Source organism: Pogonomyrmex barbatus, unplaced genomic scaffold (genome assembly GCF_055798465.1).
Source record: "Pogonomyrmex barbatus isolate J1 unplaced genomic scaffold, ASM5579846v1 scaffold10, whole genome shotgun sequence".
Lineage (NCBI taxonomy): Eukaryota > Metazoa > Arthropoda > Insecta > Hymenoptera > Formicidae > Pogonomyrmex > Pogonomyrmex barbatus.
This window is the reverse complement of record NW_028297099.1, coordinates 2,889,391-2,904,590: the sequence shown is the minus strand read 5'-3', so window position 1 is coordinate 2,904,590 and position 15,200 is coordinate 2,889,391. Positions and strand designations below refer to the sequence as shown.

General features: G+C 38.0%; 2 protein-coding genes and 1 long non-coding RNA gene across 8 annotated transcripts; 1 reads left to right on the top strand and 2 right to left on the bottom strand.

Moving 5' to 3' along the window:
• Positions 1–33: 33 nt before the first annotated feature.
• On the bottom strand, positions 34–6,046 carry LOC105432001 (xylosyl- and glucuronyltransferase LARGE1). Of its 4 annotated transcripts, none has more exons than XM_089070341.1 (12): positions 5,757–6,046; positions 3,710–3,864; positions 3,505–3,635; positions 3,248–3,431; positions 2,329–2,873; positions 2,083–2,232; positions 1,675–1,977; positions 1,138–1,334; positions 913–1,054; positions 630–760; positions 438–543; positions 34–306 (listed from the first exon to the last, which is right to left on the bottom strand). In XM_089070341.1, exons 2-11 carry the CDS (start codon positions 3,792–3,794, stop codon positions 480–482), a joined length of 1,932 nt encoding a protein of 643 aa, XP_088926467.1. In that variant the 5' UTR covers positions 3,795–3,864; positions 5,757–6,046; the 3' UTR covers positions 34–306; positions 438–479. The 4 variants fall into 4 exon arrangements, with proteins under 4 accessions (XP_088926467.1, XP_011644860.2, XP_011644864.2 ...); XM_011646558.2 differs by having other exon boundaries at positions 438–530; positions 5,757–6,045; XM_011646562.2 differs by having other exon boundaries at positions 438–530; positions 3,716–3,864; positions 5,757–6,043.
• An 87-nt stretch (positions 6,047–6,133) lies between these two features.
• On the top strand, positions 6,134–14,100 carry LOC148937867 (uncharacterized). Of its 2 annotated transcripts, none has more exons than XR_016137870.1 (4): positions 6,134–6,411; positions 12,596–12,696; positions 12,951–13,572; positions 13,841–14,100. It is a non-coding gene; the product is annotated as an uncharacterized LOC148937867 (long non-coding RNA). The 2 variants fall into 2 exon arrangements; XR_016137869.1 differs by having other exon boundaries at positions 6,135–6,411; positions 12,596–12,762.
• On the bottom strand, positions 6,432–15,162 carry mesh (sushi domain containing 2 mesh). 2 transcript variants are annotated; one of them, XM_011646564.2, is made up of 15 exons: positions 14,573–15,162; positions 13,775–14,016; positions 13,378–13,565; positions 12,943–13,258; positions 12,579–12,747; positions 12,242–12,499; positions 11,917–12,113; positions 11,683–11,828; positions 11,315–11,596; positions 10,674–11,143; positions 10,277–10,551; positions 9,682–10,108; positions 9,386–9,568; positions 6,951–7,101; positions 6,432–6,870 (listed from the first exon to the last, which is right to left on the bottom strand). In XM_011646564.2, exons 1-15 carry the CDS (start codon positions 15,003–15,005, stop codon positions 6,783–6,785), a joined length of 3,825 nt encoding a protein of 1,274 aa, XP_011644866.2. In that variant the 5' UTR covers positions 15,006–15,162; the 3' UTR covers positions 6,432–6,782. The 2 variants fall into 2 exon arrangements, with proteins under 2 accessions (XP_011644866.2, XP_011644865.2); XM_011646563.2 differs by lacking the exons at positions 6,432–6,870; positions 6,951–7,101 and adding an exon at positions 7,951–8,927.
• Between the last annotated feature and the right edge of the window lie 38 nt (positions 15,163–15,200).

The following is a 15,200-nucleotide window of genomic DNA, read 5'->3' as shown; positions in this document are numbered from 1 at the left end:
AGTTATTTGAAATTAATAAACGAACAACGCATGTTTTATTTAAAAGAATGTATATTTTATTAAGAAAATAGCTGCAATACATAGATTTTTCTGATCATTTCATAATATAGAGATTTTTAGTAAAAATATAATGAATTCATACATTTCATTATATCTTATGCGTCAAAATTATACGTTAACATTAAACATTATATAATTTCTTAGGCTTTTTCTTCTTTGGTTTCTTTCTTTAGTTTCGACAATGCAGTCTCGCCATATTTTGCTACCAATTCTTCAACAAATTGATCTTTTAATTTTTTAAGACATCTATAAAATGAATAGAATTTAAAATTAAAAAATAAAAAATTGCAAAAAATCGTACGACGGACAAACGTCTGGCTATTTTATTATAATGTAATTTTCTAGTGAATTTATAAAAAAAATGTCTTTGTTATTACCTTCTATAAACAGAATCTGTTCTGAATTTACCGATGTCTAAGCTAGGAGCATGAGGCCGATGAATAATAAAAGTATCTGGTAAAACAATGTATCTGCAATTTCAGACTTCGATTTAAATCGTGCATTATATTGATCAGATCGTTTCCACACATATTTCATTATCCGAAATGAATAAAATTATTGCGGCTTACTTATAATCTAGCGCCGTTAAATGGGTCACATAGGAAACTTTATTCCAACCAAATCCAACAAACCTCGTGTCGTATCGCGGAGCGGATTTCGAAACTACTATGTAAGGTTCGAAATCCGGCTCCCATGAAACCTACAATGATCCATTCGTTATACATTCATATTTTTATTTTCTAACATGCATATATATCTATCATATATGTTTAATAATGTATTTAATAATGCATAGGGCATCGCCAAATCCGGCGTCATCAACGTTCTTCTAATTACGGATCCTGCACGCACTTGGTAAGGCTCCGTGCTATTTCGCCAAAAGCTGTAATTTGTGGCAGCATGTCCTTGTGTCCAAACATGATAGCGAAACGTGTACAAAATACCGCGTTTAAGAAACTTCAGTAGTTCCTCTTTATTGGCGGGAAACGTAAACCTGTAAGAGGCAACTTTTTTTGATAAAAAAAAAAAAAAAGAAAAAAAAAGATGACTATCTTGATATTTACAACAAGGAATTACCTATAACGTTCAGTTTCGAAGGCTGGCACGATCAAAGCTACTTTGTCCGATTCGTTGATCTTTAATAGGTTAATATAATTCATAACATTTTCATACAATCCAAACTGCGGCAAAAAATCGACATCAAGTTGGAAGACAAATGGAGTTGGTACGTATGACATCGCAGTGTTCCTTAAATAATTGATAGGGTAAAGATCCTAAGTGAAAATAATAACTCGGATAAAAAAAGAAGTCAGTTATTAAATCATCTAGAAAATAGAAATTCCAGAAATATAAAATCTACTCATCTAGAAATAATATGATATCCAAAAATATACAAACATGACACACTATGATATTTTCATCCAGGAATGTAATATGGCATAAATTACATTTGTACAATCAATAAGAAGTATGCAGTCTTTTAGGAAATATAACATCCTTAATTTTAAAAGTATGAAAGAAGTTAATTTAATATTTAAAAAATCACGTCCTCCCTTTCATTGCGTTTAAACTATAAATTCACTGATGCCTTTTAAAGGTTAAAGCACAACGTACCCCGTCTTTGTACACGACGTGATAAGCAATGTTTCTTCTTGTCCGCAAATCCGCGGAGCTCCGCACGAAATCCAGGAAATTCTGAACCTCCGCATCGGTCAAGTAAAGCGCAACGCTTATAGTTCCCGGCCAGTGTTTCGATAATGCTTCCAATAGTGGTATCCTTTCGACGCTACACTGAGTGACCAGGGCAACGTCAGTCGGCGAATATACATTGTATTCGTATTCGAGAAGAAAAGGATGTGTACGATACAGAAGAGTAGCGCCCTTCTCAAATTCTCGACAAGGGTTCGACTCGTTGTACTAAAAAAAAAAAACAAAAAATTGTGGGTGTGACGGAGGAATCGTTACAGTTGCATTAAATAAAAATACCAGAGGATTTTAGAAGCTTTTTCTCTCTTAACTCACTGGAAGCACGCTCTCGTGCTTGTCACAGCCGAATAAGCGCTTTCGTAACAGATTGCCATCCATCTCAAGAAAGACCCGATGCAATTTTCGAAACTCGTTAACGTGCTTATTGTGAACGTCTTGCTTTCGCGGAGAATTCCAATGGAGAATCTAAAAGTGAAATGACGCGCTCGGTCAAAGATCGATCGATTTCCACCCACGCTCTCAACGAAGGCATAATCGAAATTACAATAGGACGGGACGTACGTTTATGCGATTCGTGTCACGATAGCACGTGTCGCTTATCGTGTGATCGCTCAACTGTATATTCCAGGTACATTCTATCTGGTACACGATACTCGGCTGCTCATTGATCACCGCGTTTATCACGTCCTGGTCGGCCAGGCTGGTCTCTGGTATATATCTGAGCACGCGTTTGGTTATGCTCTCCCAGGAGCTCGCGAACTTTCCGTCGCGTAAATGTCGCAGGTGCATCAGCATTACGCCGGTGTTGAATCCACGACCTAGAGCCGGCCACGGGCGCTGCCCGTATGACAACGCCTTTACGTACCAGTTACTCTGATTCTCGACCAGACCTAATGTCTGACCAGCCGAGAAACTCTCGAACATCTTCCACAACGGCTGCATGTCGTTCAAAACGGTCACGTCCGTGTCCAGCACGAGCACTCTGTCCTCTCGCATCGCGTCCGGCAGTATCAACTTCAGGAGACCATACACCCCCGAATAGTGCTTGTTCGGTATCCATGAAACCCTCGGCACCCAAATCTCAGCCTTGTAGAACGTTACGTTGACTAAAAATAATCCCTTCAAACAATCAGAGACTCGGAGAGGAGAGATTTCACCTGACATGCATCTATCCGATACTTGTATATTATATAAAAGAAAACTTTTTCTTTTTATTCTTTCTCTCTCTCTCTTTTTTGAAAATCTCCATTTTAATAAAACTTTACGCGCACAACTACACATATTGAACTTTTTTAACAAATTCAATTAAATACATTTTATATTTACGTCGGAAAAAAAAAATGATTTTTTTCTCTTTTTTACGAATATACACATCGTGTTTTATGCGCCATGTTAACAGACATGGATAAAAATTAGGTTTCTCTGCTTCCGCGTACGTCACAAAGGGGTAGTGCGTGTCCTGTCGTAAAAGCGTACAAACCATGTGGCAAATCCCACGTTCGGAACAGAGTCGAGAGCGTTTTCCTCGCAATTTCGTCGACGAGCAAATGAAAATGCAACGGATTCGTGCGATAAAACAGAATGGACTTCACTACGGTTACGAGGGCGAAGGTTGAATTGTATCCGGCGCACACCATGGCTACGTGTATCGTGTCGCATTTCACCTTGAAAATATAGAACATCACTCGTCGGCGTACGGTGGACGCTGATGGAAGTATAAGGTTTACGAGCGTTTACCTCAAAATTGTTTTTTAACTGCGATCGTTCGGGAGAGCGTTCTTCCGCCCGCAAACTCGATCTCTCCACCCCCACCGATAGCGATCGCCACTTCCCTCCGACGCTCGATTTGCCTATCTCCGCGGAGGGAACTGGAAACAACGTTTCTCTGATGCTTTTCAGTGTTAAAGAGAAATCGATATCGATATCGATAACGACATCGTACAATTACCGTTCAACAGCAGGTACAGATAAAAGATCACGGATGGTACTAAGATACCGCACAGACATCCTAGCCATGATCGAGCCATTGCAATGTGCCGCACATATTTCCCAATTCGTGATATGATGCCGCGAATAAATTAGACTAGACGTTGGAATCTAGGGAAAAAAGAGAAGAATTAATTCGTCACACCGACATCTCTCGTGTCTTCATATTTCAAAAGTGAGAAAACTCTATGCACTTGCGATTTGCAGAGGAACATTATCTTCGATGCCTCTGATAAGGAAAGGCTGAGTAAAGTTTCGTCTAATTATAGGCAAACTTGAAACGTGCGAAATAGCAAAGCCAGTTTGTAAAAAGACCATCATTGCACACGGTAAATTTGATCAGTGCCTAATAATATCTTGGTAGTGCGAGGCATTATTAATAGATGCGTAAACTTTTCATTCATCCAACTCGCTCGGTACCTACTGATGCGTGATGAAAGTCAATAGATCATGTTTAACATGCGGGTTTATAAATGCGTTATATCCAATTTCCTCACGTTATAACAGATAACAACTACGACCGCGACCAATCATAATACATGCAAATTAGCGCCGTAAATGAAAATGTTGTATTCCTTGCGTAGAAATTCGGGATAATTATCCCACGAGCGTGAATGCGTGCATCAGCATTCAGCGCGCGTTCATGGGCAGACATTAATATCAAACAGCGCCGATAAATTAAGCGAGGTCTATATATTAACTTTCTATTGCTCGATTAAATCTTCGTTAATTTCACATTTCCTTTTTAAACGCCTTCTTGTTTTTTTTTTTTTTTTTTTCATCACCGATATGCAACTTCAAAGAATTACACAAAAAAATCCTGTTTCACGGAAATTAATAACTTGTAAGTTAAATATTAAATGCAAATTTTATAATTGACAAGTTTTATATATATATATATATATATATTAATTCATTTAATTTATAAATTTTTAATTTCCGCTTTAATATCATAACTTATAAATAATGAATATTTCAATATTATGTTTTTAAATTATCAACTTTTAACGTTTAGTTAAATTTGAGTTTTTTTTTAATATTGAACATTTATTACAAATTGCCTACCGAATAATTTTAACAACAAAGAATTAAATTGTAATTTGTGTTGCGAGAGAAGCGTAGTGAAAGATAATATTAATTTAGCGTTTACATAATTGCGATAAAACAAGCATATACAGTGCAAGAATATTGTTGGAAATTAATAAAACAAAAGGCTTGAAATTAATATTTCGTGCGGGATTAAAGCCGTGTCTAGGATAATATAGGTTCTGTTCTTTTTGAAGCATCCTGTAACCATCTTCCGGTTGTTAATCGCACACAAGCGACCCGGTTTACATTCTTGGACAGTGACGTGCTTGTAACGTACACCCGTACGTTCGGTGACGGAAAAAAAACGAACAGAATTGTGGCTCATCTCTTTTTTTCATGCGCTTCGAGTACAATTCACAGTTAACGCGTATAGCGATACGTGCTGCTGTACGATTGAATGAACGAATCGATTATTCATGGACGCAGATAGCGCGCCGCGTTTCCATTTTCCTTTTAATTATTTTTTTCCCGCGCAGCGAGAAGTGTAACAGAGAGTTAACAAATTATTCAAGTCCCGAATTTAAATGAGACAAGGAGGAGCTGCGACAACTGTCACATCCGGCTTCTCCCACGGATTTATATACTGACGTTCGCGCGCTCGTCTAATTTCCCAAAGAAATCAATCCAACCAAAATTCGAATGCAGTCCTTACAGAAATCCAATTTAACATTGGCCAATATATAATACCGGAAATTATATTTATTTCAAGTATGACGACCACTGAACATGAATGTTTTCGATACTCGAAATAAGTAATGAATCATTATTTTCTAGTATTATAAATTTATACGAAGGAAAGCGAAATTTCGTAAATAAAATGAGCATACGAAGCTCCGCGCACGATTCCTGCTGCGAGCTTCGTCATAGCTTTCGCAACGCAGATGATAATAATGACTATCAGAACGATCACGTACCCAGCGCCAGCTCGACAATCGTCTCTCCCGTTCCGTGCATCCGGCAGCGCAGTTCCTCGGGAACAGGCGGAAGTGCCGCCGCGATTTCTCCGCGGAGCGCGACGCGCGCCCGCGGACGTGTCGTGCACTCTTTCCCTCTTGAGGCGCGATGACGCCGTTATTGTCACCAGCGCCGGTGTAAATTATCAGCAATTAGTCCACGATGCCACGGTAAGATGATAGCCTCTTCCCCCCTCCTACCCCTCGAACGTAAGAAAGCGCGCTTCGCCGCCAAATGACGCAACGTCGCGTCACCGCGGAACGACGTGCCGCAACTACCGCCACGCGACCGAAGCTCTGTCGTAAAACGCCGATGCCGTCGGCAAGAGACGTGCCGGCGACTCGTTCCCGTCGCAAGATGGCGGCCGCGTCTCTGTCACGTGCGGCGAGTCATGTCGCGGCACCGTACCAACCGTAGCATCTATATATCTATTATGTAGATACAATGTGTATTACACACATTATTATTATCATTATTGTTATTATTATTATAATACGTGTTACATTTACGCGTTTCGCGCGATGTCCGTCTATTCATCTTCTACAGATATACCCGTAAATCTTGCCCGCAGAAAGCGTTTAATGAATGTGACAAAATATCCGTCCGTCATTTGAGGTATGTATATGAAAAAAATGTTTCCTCTTTTTGTAATTTATTTTCTATTTATCTTTGGAGTTAATATGAGGTATATATATATATATATAACTTGAAAAAAAAAAGGGAAAAATGTTATCTTCTGCTATTGTCATGCAGGAATGAAGGGAGAGCTTATAATAAATTTATAATTAAAAGAGATAAAAGGATAAAAACTCACGTCGCTCATTTATACCTTAATCTCTCGTAAATATGCTTAAATAAATTTAGGTATGAAATAATATCCGATGAGTGGTAAATGATTGATTACAAGTAAATAATGCGGAATGATACATGAGAGTAGCGTACAAAAAAGTCCTACGTTGCTAAAAATTTGGTATATAAAATCTCCTCTAATTGATTTCCGTGGTTTTACTTGGACTGTAGGGCATCGTCTCATCGTCGATCTTCCGTAACCGTTGCAGCTCCGCTTGCCGCGTCCTGAAATACAGCGTTAATAGCGTTTTAGTCGCAATCACACAGAATGCATCTCGGAATTAACGACGAAGCGCATTCGATACCTCGCTAAGATCTCCTCCTGTTCTCGACTGTCCTTGCGGCTCTTCAGGGCTCGGTATCCGACACAAATGACTACCAATATAATGGGGATCAAGCAAGCGAGCACTATGCCGGTGGTGATGCCTGCCTGACGGGAACTGTATTCCTGCTGGCCTGCATTTGCACATAATAAAATACATCACATGAATGCATAAAAAGAGTAATCAGGTGATCGAAATTTTTTTGATGGGAACGATTTGCATCACATCTAAGTCACCAGTTGGAGGCGAAAGAGCACGATCTGACACAACCCTCCCTTTGGAACAATGTATTGTTTTTCTGACATAGTATAATAAAGGGGATATTTTATGTAGATTGAGTCGCTAGCAAAAGAGAAATTTTATGTAGATTGAGTATACGAAAATGTTTGTGTTCATAGAAGAAGTGAGAGGAAACCTCACGAACACATTTAAAAAATCTGTATACGAATTTTCGCGTACTTAAATAATCTAGTTTGTCAAAAATTAAATATCTAAAATTACCAAATCAATATAATTTATCGCAAAGTCTCGAAATATTAGGCCATTAATAAATTTTGCGCTTCGTCGTTGACAGCTTGTGATCGATTTAATCCTACTAATAATATTTAGCATTATTATTAGATGGATTTTTTGCAAAGATATAAATAAAATATTTAAATGAGAAATAGAAAGAGGAGAAAGGAAGATAGGAAAAATTCATAATTCTGGTGGAAATTTCCATTCCATTCTAATGCTGTTATAATACTGCATAGTAATGATATGAATTATTTCTTTCTTTGTTATCTCAAACATTCTGTGCATGCATGTGGAATAGAAATTTCCCGTCATCTTATGTAATGATGTATAAAATTTTATTAAGACAAATTCTTTTACAATATTTCTTGATGTAAACACAAGTATACAACATGATTAAACTTTGCTATAAATGCTATTATTGCAATTGTATAAATCGATTATACTATTAAATAATTGTTGTCGCGTTTAACTGTCGCTTAGAGTAATGTAATGTTCGAGGTATTATGTTAATTGACGCTAGGTTATCATTAATAATGAGATAATATGTATACACTGAATACAATTATAATAATATTGTAACTATTTCTATTCCACAGCAAGAACAGTATATATAATATTTCTATTATTTCTATTATCTACAAAATACTATTACCTACAAAATACTAATGTGACATCGAACGATACGGAAATGATAATGGAGTTATGTTTGAAATATCATTTGAATCTTCGTACAACAAAGAGACTTCGGCAGCTGCTATTTTTCATGATAAATTTCGATCAATCGCGCGTCTAATTAATTGATATTTGATTTACGATCGACATTAATTCTACGTATGCAAGATGTACGATATTCGAAATTGAAATCAAGATGTATTGTCATGGTCACGTACACACACAGATGCTAATTCAAAATGACGCGTGGAAATAAAGCAATTTCGCCTGACTGGAATTCCTTCGTTTCTATTACACTGTTGCGTGCTACATATCGATAATATCTGAACGTCATCTAAACGTCACTCTCTTTTGTAGGGCTGCCTGTTTTCCTAATCGAGTCCGTGCCCGAATCCGATCCCGCGGGCGAGATAGGCTCCTTCAGATCCCATTCTTTATCCTCGAACTCAATGTCCGGCCTATTGGGCAAGGGTTCGTTTGTGCGGTATACCCTGTCGTAACTACGGCGCTTCCTAGTGCCGCTATTAGTTTCAATAGTGCTAGTGTCGCTAATTGGAGTAATGGCCCTATCGTCGTACGGCTTGTTCTGCTTCGACAATGTGGATTCATTGTCGATACCAGAATAACGCCAAGATTTCATGGAACCTCCCCGCGCCTGGTTTTTTCTCAGATAAATAAAGCCACCGACGGCGCAGGCCAATACGGGAATTATCACGGCGCTAATAATGCCCATTACGGTCCACGCTGTACGTTGAACGTACTCGATGTGACCTATATTTACATCAATAAGTGTCAATTGTAGCACGAGAAAGGAGGAAACATATTAAATTTAAAATCTCCTTGGAGGAAAGAAGGAACGGGATTACGGGGTTATAGCGAGGGAAAAAAAACATCAGAAAAATAAGGGGAAAAAAAAGAAATAAAAATAAATTCAAATTTTTCAACACGTCGTTTGTTAGGCAATTTTATGAACTCGGTAAGAATAGACTCTTGTTAATTAATCGCTCGACCGTAAACTTAGACTCGATTTTAACTTTTAAAACAAATTGATGGAATTCGTGTTTCTCGAGTTAATTAGTCTGCTAAATGCACATTAAATACTTTCTCTACACATTGTATCTTATTGCATTCCTTGTTTTCCTACCTCATTTAAGACCACCATTAAGCAGATAGACGGTGAGATTGCAGTGAGAAATTGATGCGTTAAATAATAGCGTAGGAATACTTACGAAGGCATTCCGTGTATCCGTATTCCGGTGTGTTCCATCGTCCCTCCGGTGTGCATACTCGACGTTGATCACCGATCAATATGAAATCCTGATTGCATTCGAAGCTCACTTTCGTTCCCGGGACGAACAGGAAATTGCTCTTACGTCCGAACCGGGGTGTCTCCAGTATACCGCAGGAAACAACTTGAAAATTAAAATGTTACATATGTAATAAGCGTACAACTTATAAAAAGTTCTTTAATGTATTCAGATTAGGCTTATAATGATTGAAATGATTGTCACGCGGATTTACTTACTTTCCTTTTTATTCAACGCTCTGATTTGGGTATAGGTATCGTAGTAATTTCGGGTAAAGTGAGCTAAATCTCGATTTAACGTCATAACGTAGTCATATTGACACTGATACGATTCGCCGCACAGATCAATTGCGCGATTTATGTCATACGTTCTATTCGGTGGGAGTATTTCTGTCGGATATTTTCGAAATTCCGGCTGGAACGTCCGATTAGCGTAATAACTCGCCGTTCTACCGAATTCCCTATGAAATAAAGCTGCCCCCAATAATTTGCTCTCTTTATCCTCTAACATCCAATGTATCGCGAAGTCGGTGTGAATAGTCTCTGAATGATTCACGCTAGCGATTGGGACTTGATACCCGGTTGGACTCGTCAAATCATCTATAGGATCGAAATTCCAAATGCCGAATAATCCTCTGGTTTTGTTCTAGAATGAAAAGAATCATATCTTTTAATACGCTTAGTAAAAAAATTAAATAGAAAATAAATTTTTGAAAAATAAGTATTTAGTATATTTTATACTATTTCACGCAAATAGTATAAAATGTTCCTTGACTTCAATCCGCTGCAAATACTAAGAACGATCATTTCTTACCAAATATGTCCATGGTAAGTACAGTCGAGCGGATAAATAGCCTTCATTTTCTACGACTTCTACGCCAGCACCAGTGTCGAACATGACAATAACTTCGCTCTGATTCAATATATATGTTGGAGTATAAACGACGACCCCGAGGAAATGTTGAAACTTTAATGACGGTCTATCAAAGTATATTCTTTGACCATCCGCGAAGACGTCGAGCCGGTATCGCCACTGCGCGTGTTGAGGTCTCAAGCGAACCTCGATAATGGCAGAATTATTGCCCCTCACTGCAATACATAATGCAGCGATATTAGATACCGGACAACTGCTTTAAAAGCTTAATTTTAGTCTGAAAGTTAATTAAGCTTTTTCAAGAACTTTCATGTACTATACAATAGCCGAGTCTTACTTGCTACTGAGGTAAGATGCGTCGCCATCACCTGGCCGTGTATGTTATTCGGCATTTGCTCGAATCTGCCCTGCACATCGAGCTTATCTCTGATATCATTTACTCGTAGCAAAACAAATTCGCCCTTGCCGTTAAACGTGTACTCCACGCCGTCGAACGTAACGAAGTGAGGATCGCCGAATATCGTCGACACTCCCGGCGATTGATACGCGATGCAATCCTGCGATGGCCTCCTCTCAAATCGGAATGTCTCGCAACCGACAGCCTGCTCTTCCTGCCAGAGACAGCACGCGTACATAGGCACTACGTCGTGGTACCAGTGCGAGAGAGTCGGGACCTTGTTAGCTTCGTTCCACGGGAAGTATCCCAAATTGTGAGATCGATGCGGCCGCGAGCCCCATTGCTGATCGTAGGTCAGCATCAGATAACCGTTTCTATCGTAACAGCATTGTTGTTCCGAGCCATCCAGACTGAAATACCAAGACATAAGCTACAGTATCAAGAATTGTTTCATAAAGCTATCATACAGATAACAATCTATTAAATTACAAATGGCCGCCTAAAAAATTAGAAACTATTGATTATCGTGGAAAATGGATAAATTATTCCTTCAAGAAGATTACTACAGGAAGATTACTTACTTGGGTGCACCTGTCCTTACGCAGTGAGCCGCATTCTGATTGTAATAGCAGTCTATATTCGAGTCTTTATCGCAGTTGTAATCCGGAAGGAAGCGACCTTTGTCGTATAAAGCGTGATCTAAAATGCAAGGACAGAGCGCTACTTCGGCGGCAAAGTTTTTGAGATACCGATCATGCATAATCCATCTGTCGCAAAGTCTCTGAGCCCATCGCGAGCCATATAATTGTTCCCATTGAGGGGCGAAGTACCAACCGAGCGGAATCGGCCTGCTCCACAAACTCCTACGTAAAATTAAAATCATTCAAATGTTATCTATGAATCACAGATCGAAAATATATCATTTTGCTGTTTGTTGTTTGAAACCTACGGTGTTATCGATAGTCCAGAATATAAGTGCGGTTCGGTTAAATTGATTTGGATGAAACCGAATATCATATCCGTATGGTATGGATTGTACGCATTCCGATATTTATCTGGTTTGATTACATATTTGCCATCATTAGTATGCGTGTTCTGAAACAAATATAATGCGATTTAACTAATTGCTATTCTATTTTCTTTTGTCTCAAAAGTGTATTTGAGTAAAATCTATTTTACGAACATCCAACATCGTTATATACTCAAACTCTGGTCTCGTCTTGGTTTCTCTATATCCCCACAAAGAAATTTGTATCCCCGCTCCTATATTAGTAGTTAAATTATACGAGTTCCATGTAATTTTTATTTCTGATGGATATTTCAAATGAACGGCCTCTTTATCAGTGAAAAAAATTCTCTCCGTCGCCGTTGCTGGGGTTTCTACAAGTGGAAATTTCACGTTATTTTATTGCAAATAATAGAAACATTACCATATTAAACTATCACACATAATGAAAATAATAAAAAAAATGCATTAAAAAGCGATGGCGACATGAAAAATTTCATACCGACAAAATATTTTCCTTTCCAATCGTAAGTTCCACTGTCGATGGCAATGTAGAAACGTATATAGCCTTCGTACTTTAAAAATGGCTGTACACAAATCGCACGATTCTTATCTATCACTGTGCCCATTACTACTTCATTCTCGAAACGACATTTAATTTTCTGGCTTTCGTTGAAACACGGTCCAGTGATGTTGACGACGGTGCCACCCAACATATTTCCGGATTCCGGTGCGAAAACCAACGGCAGATGAGCTCCAGCTGTATATTATCATACGATAAGAGATAAAAATAATCATTCTTTATGTTATCATAATTACTAAGAATATCAAGCTCTTACAAATATCTTTGTTACAGGTGCCCAGCATTATTTTCTCGTCTATTCTGAAAATATGCCGACCTGGGAAACCGTTCGCCCATCCCCTGCTCGTTAAATCGCGAATCGTAGTCGTCTGAGAGTAAGGCTTATATTCATAACTCTGAGTACCATTTCCAGCGTTAAATCCCACCTGCGAGTTTTGCATGTAAATTTATGTTTTATTAGATGAATTTCCGCTCGAAATAATTTCTATTTTGCTCTGAGCATTATCTTATATCTTAATTTTTTAACAATAAAATTATAATAAAATTTTAATAAAATTGAACTAAATAAAACGTAATATAAAATTTATATGCGATGGATACAGTCGTTCGCAATTACTTACAAATGCAGAAACTCCATTCTCGCCTTGTGTCGTGTCACCGCCTGCTTCAGTATGACTCGTCCATTGGAGGTTCAGATAATTAAATATTACGTAAGTGAATACTTCATCGGTTGCTAAAATCAGTTGAAACGTGTTGGTTTTATGAAGAGCTAAGTCGATACCACCCGTGAAAGACATGTTCTTCCAGGTTGCAATAAGGGCGTGCTTAGGTATGAATGAATCGGCACCGACAACACCCTCGCGGATGTCCCACATAACACGCTCTCGCATTTCTACGCCAAACTGATCGGTTCTCGCTTGCAAATCTCTTTCAAGCCTAAGAAACACAGTTATCTTTCATAAATCTCTTCGATTTTCGCAAATCTTTACATAAGATTGTAAAAATAATAGGAGCGATGTGCTCTTTTAATTTTTTAATTTTATATATATATATACCTGAAATACACCCCCGGTTTTCTTCGATCAAGATCAGTTTCTCTTAACAACCCAATGCGACATTTACTGAAAAAGATGCCGATGAAGCTAGGATCATTTTTCTTTGGCCAATCCTTAATAGGAAAGACGAGTGGATACGTAAGGTGCTCAGGTGGATCGCTAAATTCCAAGTATCCATTAACAGTTAACTAAAACGTTACGTAACATTTTAATTGTCTTCGTATAAATCTTTGTTTATTATAAGATTCTTTTAAACTATTTCCATATTCGCATTCAAATAATTTAGATATTTCACAATTAACAGAAATAAATAATTTAAATAACTAATAATTAATTTAAAATTAAGCAAATAATTGTACTATTAAAAATTATATAAATAATAATAAAGCAATCGTACTCTTGTATAATTGTATCTAAAGCCAAAGAATGGCAACATGAAATTCAAATTTTTGTGTATTTGCAGATTTGTTGCCTGCAGAGCCGATTGATAATCGCCCTTATCATCGCTGCCACCCTTATCGAAGTACCAATACATAAATTCAGATCGAATTTCTTTCAATCTATCCGAATCTAATGTATAGAAAGGTGGATTGTCATCCGGACGAGGCGCGTACCTATAAGCGTCAGGTAACTTCGAGTCTGTGTACCAAAAAAAAGATATCGATGAAATTGACGTTGTTAAAAAGATGAATGAAATAAATTAAACAATATTACACAATTGGATATCTCATGTATTTCTGTTTATAAACATTCTTGATTACATATATAACAAATTTCTAATGAAAGTTCCAAATGATATCATTATGATATTAAAAGAATAAATTGACATGCTTGATTGTACTAAAATCAGTCATCAGTTCTATGAGTTTATGATCTACCAAAATGGCTTGTCTCATCTAATGAATCATCCCCGATTCATGTTAAAGTGAGTAACTGATAAACACTCCATGTGATAAGCAGCGATATGGATTGTCTTTTATCGTACGGGAGAAAAAAATAAGTGAGAATTCGAATACCCGAGACTCGCGTTGGATTGGATTATTTTACACTGTCTCTTTGAGAAAGAGATATTTCAGAAAATACATAATTGTTTAAAAAACCTTTTGATAAAAAAAGGATTCCGCAAGTAGTATTGCTATTCAATTGCTATTCATTATGAAACGATGGTCACGCCCATTGATAACAAATTACTTACCGTATCTTACATATTTCCCATTCTTCTCGTTTGCCATTTTACCGGCAATGCTTTGAATGGGGGGCGATTTCGCCCCGGACTCGCCTTTCGCTGCGAAAGCATTTTCATCCGGCAATAGTTGCACCGGACTTTCTCCGTTGTCAATTTTCTCGACAGAAGTTAAGTCTTCCTCTTCCTCAGCCAAGTCTTCGATCTCCCTCCCATGAGAGACCTCCTCCGCTTCTTTCAATTGCGGTAGCGAACCAACATTTTCCCCCGTACTATGGTTCTCGATCGATTCGGGTAAATTCAATCCGAATGCACTTTCGAACGTCTCGGTTTTATTTTCCGCGATAATGCCATGTGGTGTTAATGAGATGAGACAAGCGAGAAGAAGGATCCATTTCGATAATGTGAAAATGCAATCGAGCTTCTTCGATGCTCGAAGTCGCATTTTCGTGGAGCGATAATGTACCAACTAATTACTTTAATACGCACGACGAGACTGAACTCAAATTCAGGTAACAGGTCGCGATAACGGTACACTGATATCATCGGCTCTAGTATGATAACATTTATCTCTTTACTACAGGTAGGTGCGTAGAATGAACGGGAAAGTAAGGATCCGCGCGTTCTACTTGTTTGAAGA

Coding starts and splice junctions, on each gene's coding strand:
- LOC105432001 (XM_011646558.2), bottom strand. CDS start 3,794: ATGGCTCGATCATGGCTAGGATGTCTGTGCGGTATCTTAGTACCATCC. Junction 3,432..3,504: donor AGTTAAAAAACAATTTTGAG/GTAAACGCTCGT, acceptor TATATTTTCAAG/GTGAAATGCGACACGATACA. Junction 1,055..1,137: donor TTCGAAACTGAACGTTATAG/GTAATTCCTTGT, acceptor TGCCTCTTACAG/GTTTACGTTTCCCGCCAATA.
- mesh (XM_011646563.2), bottom strand. CDS start 15,005: ATGCGACTTCGAGCATCGAAGAAGCTCGATTGCATTTTCACATTATCG. Junction 12,748..12,942: donor AGAATGGAGTTTCTGCATTT/GTAAGTAATTGC, acceptor CAAAACTCGCAG/GTGGGATTTAACGCTGGAAA. Junction 11,144..11,314: donor GTAAGGACAGGTGCACCCAA/GTAAGTAATCTT, acceptor TTGGTATTTCAG/TCTGGATGGCTCGGAACAAC.